The following is a 12,698-nucleotide window of genomic DNA, read 5'->3' on the forward strand; positions in this document are numbered from 1 at the left end:
TTTCTTTTCCTTCATATGTTATGCAGGCCTAAAATATGGGTCATCATTATCCTTGGGTAAAGCAGTGTGGGCATCTCACCTGCAATGAACTCAGGGACCCTTGAAACATGGATTTCTCACACAAACCACCCTTCCGTATAGCATATAAACTGTAAGTTCATAACATAGTCCATGTGTACGACAATTATCACCACTGGTGGGAGCAGTGATGCTCTTCAGATGGCTTGGATGACAACTCCCAGAATCCGCGACCATTGGTCACGTTGGATGGGAGTGATGGGAGTTGAAGTCCAAAACATCTAAAGCACATCAGGTTGAGGAAAGCTGCTTTAGAGAGTAACAAAACCACCTGGGCAGTCGTTATGCTCCTTTTTGAGAACTCATGTATTGGTGGGAGCACCTATGCCCATTGAAATTAATACCCATTGAAATTGCTGCGCTCAAAGAATCCATTTAAGTGTCGGCAACACCTTATAAGAAGGAGAGGAGAAAAAACACTATGCGAATCCAATGAAAAAGAAGAGATAGTCTCTAGTGTTTTTTCTATTTCTATTTTCTATTTCTTTTTCTATTTTCCAACACTAGAGACTATCTCTTCTTTTTCATTGAACACCTTATAAGACACATGGTTTTCACAGGTCTTTGAACCCTTAGCATTATTTATGATTTGAATTGAGAACTCACAAGAGAACTCCCTTTGAAGATTTGAACCTGGTACTGGCAGTCTTCATGCCTGGAACAGAACCAGTAACATCTAGCAATGGAGGCTGGTGACGCCAATTTCAGTGGAGCTGTGAATCCATTCTGGGTTTCAGTCTGAACCGGTCAGAACTCTAAAGGAGGTATCCAAAGTGCTAAACCCTAGCCCCAAAATAATTTCAGCATCTTGGATAGCTCCTTTAGAGTTCTGATTGGTTCGGACTGAAACCCAGAATGGATTCACAGCCCCACTGAAATTAGAGCCACCAGCCTCCACTGACATCTCGATTATAAACAAATCAAATCAAAAACTTCACAATAATGCTGCCTTACACCAAGTCAGGCCATTGGTTCATCCAGTGCAGTATTGCCGAATCTGGCTGGCAAGGTTTCAGCCAATGGCCTTTCCCAGCCCTGTTCCCGAGAGCCTTTAATGTGGAGATTCCACAGATTAAACCAGGGATCTTTTGCACAGGAAGCATGCATGCTACCACAGAACAAAAAAGTTATTTCCCTTCCTTTTTTCTGCGAGAATTCGTTTCATTCCATGGGTAGAGCAGAAAGTAGACATTTTAACCAACACTTCACTGAGGTTAAGAAATGTAGACCCAGATCATTATGCAGAGATGATTCCCCCCCCCTACATATTTTTAGGTTCAAATATGTGTGTGGGTGTGGGTGTGGATCTGACTTCAACATTATCAAACTTAATGCATAACTGCAGTGTTCAATGAATTGATTTTGCATGAGCTTTCTTAGCAGAAAAGGCCAAAATGAGTTTTCTATTGAATTTGACCTATCTGAATTAATAAATCATATGCAATCTGGCATGTAACATTACATTACATGAGGTTATTTGAGTCGAGTGTCTGTTCTTGAGCAAGGCAACCGAATGCAATGTAGATATTTAGTCGGGGATAATGTGGCATAATTGAGTGCTTTCAGAGGCAGCGTCCACTGTTCTATGACTTCATAGTAAATCCATGTTTGTTTGTTTCTTGTTCCGTCTGAGGAAATCCTCTGCTTATCAAAAGGCATAAAATATAAAATCTCAATTTATAGATGCAAAAATATTATGCCAATTAATCCTAGGAAAATAACCTGTTGATGGAAAGGGAGAACTTCTTTTTCAACTGCCTGGGTTTGAAGGCACTTCAATAACCTCTACTAGAAAATTTGCATGGGAATACAAAGCCTTCTGGCTAACCTTGAATGGTTCTGAATGAGTCACTGAGGTTAAGAACAGCACACTAATAGGTCTGTGAGAACAACTCCCTGGGTATTGGAACTGTTCCACTATCTAATATCCTGTTATCAAAAGAGATCAGTCCAGTTTGCATGCCATGCTAAACAATGGTTTAACACAATGTGCAGGAGCTGGAATGAGCCCAAATGAGCCTTATGCTCACATGCTCTCCTCCCCTCTTCCATACAACCAGGAGGAGGACCTCCCCTCTTTCATACAACCAGGAGGAAGATTTCAGCATCCCTTACTTTCAGTTTTGCCTAATTTCAGCTTGTCATGGCAGGCAAACCAAGGATCATGGTTCTGGTCAGTTCCAAAACAAGCCAACTTCAATCCATGCTTGCAGAAGGTGGCCAAGATACAGTGAAAATGAAAGTAAATGTCACTGAAATCCTCCTTGCAGCCATAAGGGAAGAAGAAAGGGGAGAAGAAGGCCTGAAAATTGTTCCAGATCATGCACGTCATGATGCTGAAACATGTGTATCACATGGTTCAGAATGATGTACAAACTTGTCCATTTCATTGTATGTGAATTACTGATTTCAGCATGACTTAATTCCAACTGCACATAGATTTTGAAACATATGACAGTTCCAGTCCAGACTACAAAACAGCCAATTCTGATGTTTCTGGTAAAACTACAGAATAGGCCTACTGTGTTAAAATAAGAACTTCTTCTCTTCTTTAGCCAGGAACCATGAAGCAAGGCCTGGTAATAGGTGTAGGATTGAGGTGCAGGCATATAAAATCCTGGTTTTGGACAAAGTGTTAAAACAAATTCTTTTTCATGAAATATATTTTTGCCAATGTGTATAAGTGATAAGACGCCATCAATATTTTCTGACTATTTAATGCTTTATAAGATGTCATTTATATTTTCTGCATATATCTGGGAACCAGTCCATTTAATAGAGTCCAAACCAGTTATTAGAAATACAGATAGTGTTCCAAGGGGACAAAACTATTTCTAGCTTTCATGGTTGCTTAATTATGAAACTAGGAGCAAATTTTGCCTGCTACAAGAAAGCACCCAGAAAGGTCACACAAGGGGTGTGTGTGTAGGCACACACTTCTAATCTAACATTAGAAATGATGTCTCATGGATAACCCGGTACCCACCCAGCCCAAAAGCACGGGCTGGAAAAGCGGCCGTTGCGAGGGGGCAGGAGCAGAATGAAGAAACTCACGTGTGCCTACAAGTGTGCCATGTGAGGTGGGGTGGGGCTGCACCTAGCATCAGCCTCTTTTCGGACTTTGGCTCCCACCCTCCGTCCCTTCATCTAGTATGGGATTAGCCAATCGTGCTCTTTGGAGCAGGGGCTGAGTAGGATTTTTCTATCCACAAATAGTGGATGGTTTTTGCCTACTTCATAAAGGAAGTCTTATGAGGAAGGTTGAATAAATAGGTTGATCTGCTGTAGGGATGTGCAGGAATTGGCTATATTCGAAAAGGGACGGTGAGCATTCTGGCATCTTTTGGTGATTGGCATAGCCGGAGGACCTGCTCCTCACGGGCTATGCGGCTCCTGTGTCAGGATATGGTATGCCTTTGGAGACCCTTCTATCTTCACCTACTCACTGTCGTTATGGCAGTGGGAGGGGGTGTCATAGGGCGGTCTCCCCACACTTACAAAGTGTCACATAGGTAATGAGCCAGCTTTCCCGACTCCTTGCTTTGGAGAGTGGCTCACCCATAATGCCGGGACATTAACTCCCGCACTTTCACATGCAGATCCAGGGAGGGATGAATCTACCTAATGGTTTAAATAAAGAGGCCCTAGTTGAACCCAAGCTCTGGTGTCTGTGAGTCTTTATTTTATGCTTCCTCCTCCACTTGCAACTTCCCTACAGTGAGATTCATACCTGCAGCTCATGGATCAACTCACAAATGATCACTCTAACATGCACCATAAGTGTGAAAAGAGGATGTCTCTGTGTGCTTCCAAGCATGCATTGTGATAGTATTAGGGATATGTGAGAAGTACATTTCAGTTCATTTTTTTTTACCAGAATTTACCCAGATTGCACCTCCTGGACCCAAGCACAATCTGTAGTTGTTCCATACATTTCAAAGTTTGCAATGTGATTTGTGGAACAAAACAAAATGTGTTAAAATGTGTACACTTAAAAATGCACATTCAAATGTGTACATTTGAAAAATGCATACAAAACACAATTGGGAAAATTAGTGCATTTCAAAAATGTGCACAATTCATGCAAACATTTGGGGAAATGTGTGAGAAAAACAACAACAAAGCTCGTGATCTGATAAGAGAACACGAGTCAGAACTAGCTTCAAGTTGGAATTCAGAGAACCTCAATAGATGTGATTTTTTCTGATTCACACACATCCCTAGATGTGGCATTCTATTAGGGAAGGAGAAACACTGAAGGACTGCAACTAATATAACCTAGAGGCCTGTCTGTATCCTTTTCTCCTTGTAGTGCAATGATTTTCTGCTTTCAGGAAATCCTTTCCCTATTGACTCATTTGTTGCTGAGGAACCCCTTCATGCCTGACAAAGAACCCCAAACATGTTACAAAGGATTGTGGGGTTGGTGCATATTTGGTTTATGTGCAACACACAATCTTACCTTACAGAACCCTGTATATATTCCTTTGGGCTGTTCATTTCAGCGAAAGGTGCAACTACCATTTATGTCCTTCTGACGTTGGCCTGGTTTAGACAACACACTAAACTATGTTGCTTAACCACAAAATCGTTAATGGAATACATTAAGGTCAATGCATTCTGCTAACCATTTTGTGGTTAAGCAGCATGGCTTAGCATGTTGTCTGAACCAGGCCTGAGAAACTTCTGATAAACTTCCAAAGGCCACCATCCCAGGTATTCCCTACTGTACATCATGGTGTCATCATGCCGTGATATATGGTAGGGATGGAGTCAACAATCAAACTGAGTTTTTGCATTTCTGTTAGATTTAATAATCTTCTAGGACATACACCTTTTTTTCTACTGGAGTGGTGACTCACTGAAATAGTTACCTGGTGCAGCCACATTTTGTCATATATAAATAATAGAGTAAGGATAGAATCCTAAGAATTCTATACGTGAACATAAATTCCACTGAATTCAGTCAGATTTACTTCTGTGTAAACACGCTTAGGTTCAGGATTCCAGAGAGTCAACCCAGGTGAAATTGCTTGAGCAAGGCTTTGTCCTTCCTGATCTATATTTTGACAGAGCATAAAACTCTTTCATTCATGAAATTACTAATGCCTTTGTCATTTCATGCTAAAATTCTTTTCCCATCAGCTTTGATAGTGAGGGTCACTTTCTCCTCAGAGCCAATGCTGGAAGAAGGAAGATGTTTTGTGTTCCAAAGGAGTAGGTACAAAACATGCAAGCACCAAAAAGTTCAGACATTTTATAAAATAGCGTCTTGAATGAACCCTGTGAATCTGAACTCGTATACAAAAGGAAATGTAATACTGTCAGCAATGAACTAGGAAATGCATCAATCACTTTACGATTTCTTTTGCTTGTTCTGTTCTCAAAGTTTTGGGTTTTTCTCTTTTAAGAGAACCAACAAAATGTTGGCATTCATTTGGGAATGTTGTCCTCAAAGACAATTCCCTGCCATTAAAACACTGCAATGCATGGGAATAATAGGAAAAGCGATACATTAAGACCTACCTTGCCAACATATTGGTAATCTGTCCCAGTATATTCCTCCAACAAGAAGAACTGGTTCCACATCCAGCCTCGTTTCTGGCGATGCAGAGCTTTTCCATCGTTCCCTGTTACACGTGCCACAAAAGTTTTGGGCTGATGGTCTGTAGTCCTGGTAAATACCATTGCTGTCAAGCAGGGGTGTAGCAGGCCCAGCCAGAGCAGCACCAGCAGCAAGACTTGCTGTATTATCATAGTTCTCCACGGCCAATTGTCTTCCCAAGGGCCTTTGGATACACGATCAATATCACACTCTGCCTTAGATGGAACTCTTGGTCCTTCTTCAGTGGCACATGCAGCCAAGCAATTTAGAACAGCTCATCTTTAGTCTGTGCATATCCAAATTCTTAAAACAAATAGAAGGGGAAAAAAACCAGTTACAAATATGCAATTGTAAACTGAAAATATTCCTTGTGTCTGCATTAGGTTACACATCATTCTTGGCAGCATAGCAGAAAAATCTTACAGCAAATTGGTTATTCCCCCACCCCCAGCATCAAACAAACAGCTGATGTGGCAACTATAAAGGTTATCGAGAAACCGTCACCTAATCTGAGTCTTGCAAAATACATTCAGCAGCTTAGTGTAAGATGAAATGCCCAGGAAAAATGAATTGTGCAGATAAACGTGCATTCCCTGCCTACCCCACCTCACCCCATCCAACTACCCATACCTTTAACTTCTGAATTTAAGGTCTTTAAGAACGTTCATCATGTAAACTACGGGATTTGTACCATTGGTACTTACATATTAAATACCACAGTCTTTACTTGAAATGTTTTCCACCTGATTTGACTTACAAGTAACCCGGTATTTTATTAATCTTGTAACCGAGAGGCACTTAAAGGCTAACACAAAGGCGGTTTTAGAAACCACCGAAATGGTAAAATGCTAGTTCCCCAGGGTGCTTTAAATGGCAAAAGAGGCCATCATATGCATCAGAAGAAATACAACATGACAAGAAGCAAACTTTCTTATACAGAAAGTTCCTAAGATGAGAAGTTCCAGCAGAAACTGACGTAGCAAGCAACGTCAGCCGTGAGTGGAAGAACCAATGAAATGGGGGAGGGATTTGATCTGCATTTGTGGCTGTGGTAGGATGAAACCCAGGTTGTTTGGGGCAACAACACAAATAGCCCTTCCCATTTAATGCACTGCCACTATACTGCAGAGACAGTTGTCCCAGTCCAGAAAGGAAGATCCACATACGAAAACTGGCTTCCACATGTAGATGTCCTTGTTTCACTGAGAACCACATTCACAGACTGGATGTGGATCTGCACTGAACATATGATACGGCATTACATAGGGTCATACCTTTGATCCATCTAACCCAATGTTCTCTGTTGTGCCTGGCAGCAGGTCTCAAAGGCCTCAGCAGAAGCCTTTCTTTGCCCTATTACCTGAGAACATTTACCTGGACACCTTGGGAACTGAAGTGGGAACTTCCACATGCTGGATGAGGAAAATCAAACTGAAGCTGAATCCAGGCAAGATGGAGGTGCTTATTGTCAAGGGCCCTAACTGGTGTGTCAACCAGTTCTGGATGGGGTTACACTCCCCCTGGAAGACTGTGTTCACAGCTTGGGGGTGCTCTTGGATCCATCGCTTCAAACGACAGCCCATATAGATGTGACAGCCAGGAGTGCCTACTATCAGCTTTGGCTGATACACCAGCTGCGCCCCTTCCTAGACTTGGAACACCTAAAGATTGTAGTAACCTCAAGTCTTGACTTCTGCAATGTGCTGTACATTAGTACAGAAACTTCAACTAGTTCAAAATATGGCAGCCAGGTTGGTCACAAGTACACCTAGGGGTGACCATATTACACCAACTTTAAAATCACTTCACTGGCTGCCAATTAGTTTTCAGGCGAAGTTTAAAGTGTTGGTTATTACCTTTAAAGACCGACATGGTTTGGGTCCAGGCTACCTGCAGGATCACTTTCTCCTGTACAATCCGTCCCGCACACTCAGGTCCTCTGGGAAGGGTTTACTCCAGTCCGCCACAACTAAGCTGACAACTGTTACCCAGAGGACCTTTTCTTCTGCTGCCCCCAGACTGTGGACTGGCCTGCCGGAGGAGATTCATTGGCTTAATACTCTCTCTGAGTTTAAGACAGCCATAAATACTAGTCTCTTCCAGCAGGCCTACCCAGATGAATTTTAAACCTGAGAATTTTAAGATGTTGTGATTGTTGTTTTAATATTGTATTGGTTTTATATGCCCTTTTAACTAGTTTTATGTATTATATTGTATTTAATGTTGTTCCCTGCCACAATCCAGAGGGAGGAGCAGGTGAGATATAAATTATTATTATTATTATTATTATTATTATTATTATTATTATTATTAAGGCAGTTGGACAACCATCTGTCAGGGATGCTTTAGGGCGGATTCCTGCATTGAGCAGGGGGTTGGACTCGATGGCCTTGTAGGTCCCTTCCAACTCTGCTATTCTATGATTCTATGATTTGCTCTACCACTGAGCTATGGTATTATTTGCTCTACCACCAAATTTATCACATACCCAACCCTTCCTTCAAAAGTTGACCCAGAGGTGTTCTTAGAATGACAAGATTCTTTCCTCTGCTTACTGTTTCATTAGATGGCCCTAGGCGAACCCGTCTCTCGGCCTCAGCGCCCCATCTAACTCAGTGTACAAGTATACAAGGATTACTGAGAACACATTTTGAAGTATTAATTTGCTGATTAAACACTCAACTAGCTATGTCACCTAAAAGTTACAAGGATATTCATGCCAAAACAACAGGGGGGAGGAAATGTAACAATGAGTCATTAAGCTTAACAGTGAATTGCAAATAATTCACCACCTTGAGGAATATGTGATTTTATGACCGAGTCATCTTCTATCACAGCAGATTTCTGTAGACAATATAGAATGAGTATAGCAGCTTGAATGACATAGACTGAGATCCAAGCTACCATGTCAATTATGATTTGTTTTGTTTTGCTGATCACAGTTACTTGATGCAGTTCTTATGTATCCATGTAAATGTAAAAAAAAAAAGCCCCAATAGCAGTGATAACATATATACTCAGCCCTTACCACACTTGAATAAAAGCTATAATAAGCCTAACTCTATAGGATCTTGGGATTTGTATCCCTTTATGTATTACCAATTAAATTTAACCCATTGTCTTGGCAACCAATCTTTATATAACCAGCTCTTGTCAAGGAGCTTACCTGATAGTGGATACTTCATACAATACCTGTAGCTCGTTGCCACAGATGATTTTATTTCAGGCTAATTAATGACACTGTTCAGAAGCTTTTTACCAAATGATCTACTTCTGGTCCCCCAAATAATCCTGGAGAAGAGAATGGGCCTGCCAGAATGTATAAGCACGCACAATCTTTCCTCTGTAGGGGAATTGTTGAGAAATTTTCACGTGGGGAAAGACATTTTCCTTAGTTTCAGACAAATCAGTAAATCATATTGTATTTGAAGTATTTCTGCCGCAAAAAAAAGGGGGGGTTATGAACGGCACCAAACCACTATAGGGATTTCTGTATTTCTTTTTTGCCATGATGTCAAATTGCACCTAATTAAATATATAAGCCCTGATACAGCAAGGATAATTTGTACATGGAAACAGACTTGCATGTGTAGTTCATCATTGTGGGAAAATGGCAACAAGCTATCCAGGATATATGAACACTGTGTGCACTGATGCTCTACCAAAGAGATGGTCTCTAATGGCAATGGCAAACACTTTTTAGGGGTGGAGGAAGAGCTGCTTCTAGCCACCCTCTCCCGTGCTTTTTCCAACAGAGAGTCAACAGTGTCAGCTAATTATTTGAAGATTCCCATCAACATGCATAAAACTAATGTAACTTAAGTCCCATTCATTTTAATGAATCTACTCTAAGCAGGACTAACATTGGGTGCAAGCCAACATTGGGATGAATCTTTGGATACAACCCAAAGATTCTGTTGCTGAGAAGTATTTCCATAATGGGTGATTTAACAAATATATACATTTTAATATGTACATTGCAGAAGGCATCAGATTCTGTTGATCACACGTATTTAAGCTTAGCCCATCTTGGAGTATATCAAAGTTTAATATGCAGCAATAAATACTATCCATGGCCTCTATAGCTATTATGTGCTTAAGCAAACAGAACAATGCCTAACCTATCTGTATAAGAGATACTCTTTACACAGGTCAGTTTCCTGTCTCCCAGCTTCATAGGCATGTATATTCCACTCTTCGCACATTCACATTTGATGTTGAAGTGTTGTTAAATTTCTCTTGGGAAATAATTCTTCGATGTTAGCAGTTGTTATTGAATTTCCTTCTTGTTAAATTAGGTCAGAGGAATGAAAGCTTGGGTGGAATTTGTTGAAATTACTAGCTAATGTACATGGACTTGGCAGGCAAGGCTGCTTAATGGATTGCTATAGTAGGTGCACTTTTCTCTCTCTCCCTCCCGAATACTAACCCCTTTTGAGACTCCTGTTTGAATTCAGTTTGCTATCTTAAGTGCAAAGGCTCTGACAATCAACTAGCTTTAAGAAATAGCATGAAAAACCCCTGATAATCAAGTGCAGCAATGTTTTTATAAGCAACAACGGGACATCTTTGCTTTCGAAAAGTTTGGAAGTATACAAGACACCATAAAGTGAGAAACAGCTTAGTTCTTTGTTGCGTTAGACTGCACATTTTCTTTAAGTAAGCATTATTTAAAATACTAAGGATGTTTATACAAACTTCTGGATATATTCCCTAGATACTGATCAAACTGCTGCAGTATCTGGTGAATATATAGGCCACAGCTAGACCTAAGGTTTATCCTGGGATCATCCATGGTTCGCCCCTGCCTGAGCACTGGATCCCCTGTGTGTCACCTAGATGAACAGGTTTGACCCCTGGACGATCCAGGGATAAACCTTAGGTCTAGCTATGGCCATAGTTAATTTGACATGCTCATAATTTTAAATCCACAGCAAGGTTGGGTGATATTCTCCCCTGTGAGAATATCCCTAACATTTTCATATTTCAGAGTGGTTCTCTCTCTTTCTCTCTCTCTCTCTCTCTCTTTCTCTCTCTCTCTCTCTCTCTCTCACACACACACACACACACATTCTCACTCACATGAACACACATGCATCTTCAGTGGTGCATGGACATCCCATCTACTGACCCGAGAAATTTCATTTGTCTTATTAAAACTCTTCTGGTTTCCTGAAAAATTTCTCAGATTTTATTTTGAACCTCCAAATTTATTTCAAATCTGTTTTTAGATAAGATCCAATGGCAGCCTAAGCATGTATGAAACCCCCTGAGAAATCCTGCTAAATTTAACAAAATGTATCAGACTTTTTACCTGCTGATAAACCCTAAAATCCAGTTCAAAAGTTTTTTTTTATGAAATGTAGGAATGTTGGATAATTAGTTCAGTTTTTACCGGAATTTACCCAATTCACACTTCCCAGACCCAAATGTGGTCAGAAATGCAATTAAGATCAAAGCCTAGACATTTCCAACTTGGGATGTGATATGTGGACCAAAAAACAAGTTCAGCAGCATTTGTATAGTTGAAAATTGTGGATTAAAAATGTACCGTTAAAAAAAGGGGGCACAAACACACTTTCACCAATGGGAAAAGAATGAATGTATTTTTTGATATTTGCACAATTGAGTGTACATTTGGGAAATTATGCACAAAAGTACACATGAATTCATATTTAAAAAAATCACAATCTGATACGGAAACAAACTAGAACAAGCTTCAAGGTGTAATTCAGAGAACTTTGACAAGCTTGTGAAAAAGAAAGCTTGTGATTTGTTGATTCACTCATACCTAGTGAAATGTTGTTGGCAATTCAATGCACCACTCACCCATTTTAGTTTTCTGTCTTCAGTGTACACCTATACCTCGTTAGGATATACTCAGTGGCCCACCATCTTAAATCCAAAGTCAGGAATACACTACAATGGGATACCACTACACATGAGTGCCTCATCATTCCCTCAGTCCCATATGTCAAGATTGAAAAAAGCAGCTGCACTGTGAATCACATATGAACTAGCATGCAGCTCACACAGCCATAAATTTTCCATCTGTGACCTCTTATGTGCTTATTTGTAAGAGACAGACACAGAATACAAGGATCATTATGGAGCTTTTTGTCTCTTTATGCAGACACCAAGACTACATTTATTGCTACTAACATTTGCTTAAGAAATGGCACAATTATTGTACAGTACAAGCTACGTAACAGGCAAACCCTCAAGAGTGCTCAATGTCAGTTGCATTATGCCCATACACTTTATGAAATGCTTGTGGGAGGAATACACTGAAAACGGTTAACATGCCCCATCTCTTCACCCATTTTGGAATCCTTTGTAAATAGCAATGAACTGAACCAATAAACATATTCAAGGGGGGAGGGCTTCATGTAACTTCTCAACTACTTTTGTAAAGGCCCAGAGTGAACCGCCCAGAGAGCTTCGGCTATTGGGCGGTATAAAAATGTAATAAATAAATAAATAAATAATAAGGCCATGGCACTTTTCAGTATCCTGAGATCCTTAACTGACTTTCTTCAATACGTTTATAATACTTTTAATTGCAAAGAAAACCTTGACAACACAGGGCCTGAAAATATGTGCAGACATTATCGTCTCTCTACAGCAGTATATTTTAATAGACAAGCCCTGAAATCTCAACAAATGATTTGCTGGGGAGAAATAATGCTAAGTCAAATTTAACCTTCCAGCAGATATTTGCAGACTGCACCCAAATTGACTTCTGGTATCCACGGAGGCCATGCAAATTAATTCTTAAGTAGATTAAGGATGCAATCCTATAGGATGCACCCAGGCTACCTGTACACTTTTGAATCCACACTTCCTGCTCCATATTTTAGCTAGACAGTCAATTTCACCCATTAAGTGGAGGCTCCAAGGAGGGAGAGGTAAGGAAGCTGGGAATACCTCATTCTCTCCTCCACTTACTGCCCATTGAGAATGTCTCATTTTCTCCATTTGTGCACTCCATTTGTGAGCATGGAAAGACAACCAC

At 40.4% G+C, this 12,698-nt stretch overlaps 1 protein-coding gene across 1 annotated transcript in view; it reads right to left on the reverse strand.

Annotated features, from left to right (window-relative positions):
• Nucleotides 1-12,698, reverse strand: part of CDH10 (cadherin 10) — a 152,599-nt gene that overhangs the window by 89,063 nt on the left and 50,838 nt on the right. The window contains exon 2 of the mRNA XM_063130256.1: nucleotides 5,605-5,986. Coding sequence (XP_062986326.1) covers nucleotides 5,605-5,835 — 231 coding nt within the window. The 5' untranslated portion in view covers nucleotides 5,836-5,986. The remainder of the gene's footprint in view (nucleotides 1-5,604; nucleotides 5,987-12,698) is intronic.

This window comes from Elgaria multicarinata, chromosome 7 (genome assembly GCF_023053635.1).
Source record: "Elgaria multicarinata webbii isolate HBS135686 ecotype San Diego chromosome 7, rElgMul1.1.pri, whole genome shotgun sequence".
NCBI classification, from domain to species: Eukaryota; Metazoa; Chordata; class Lepidosauria; order Squamata; family Anguidae; genus Elgaria; species Elgaria multicarinata.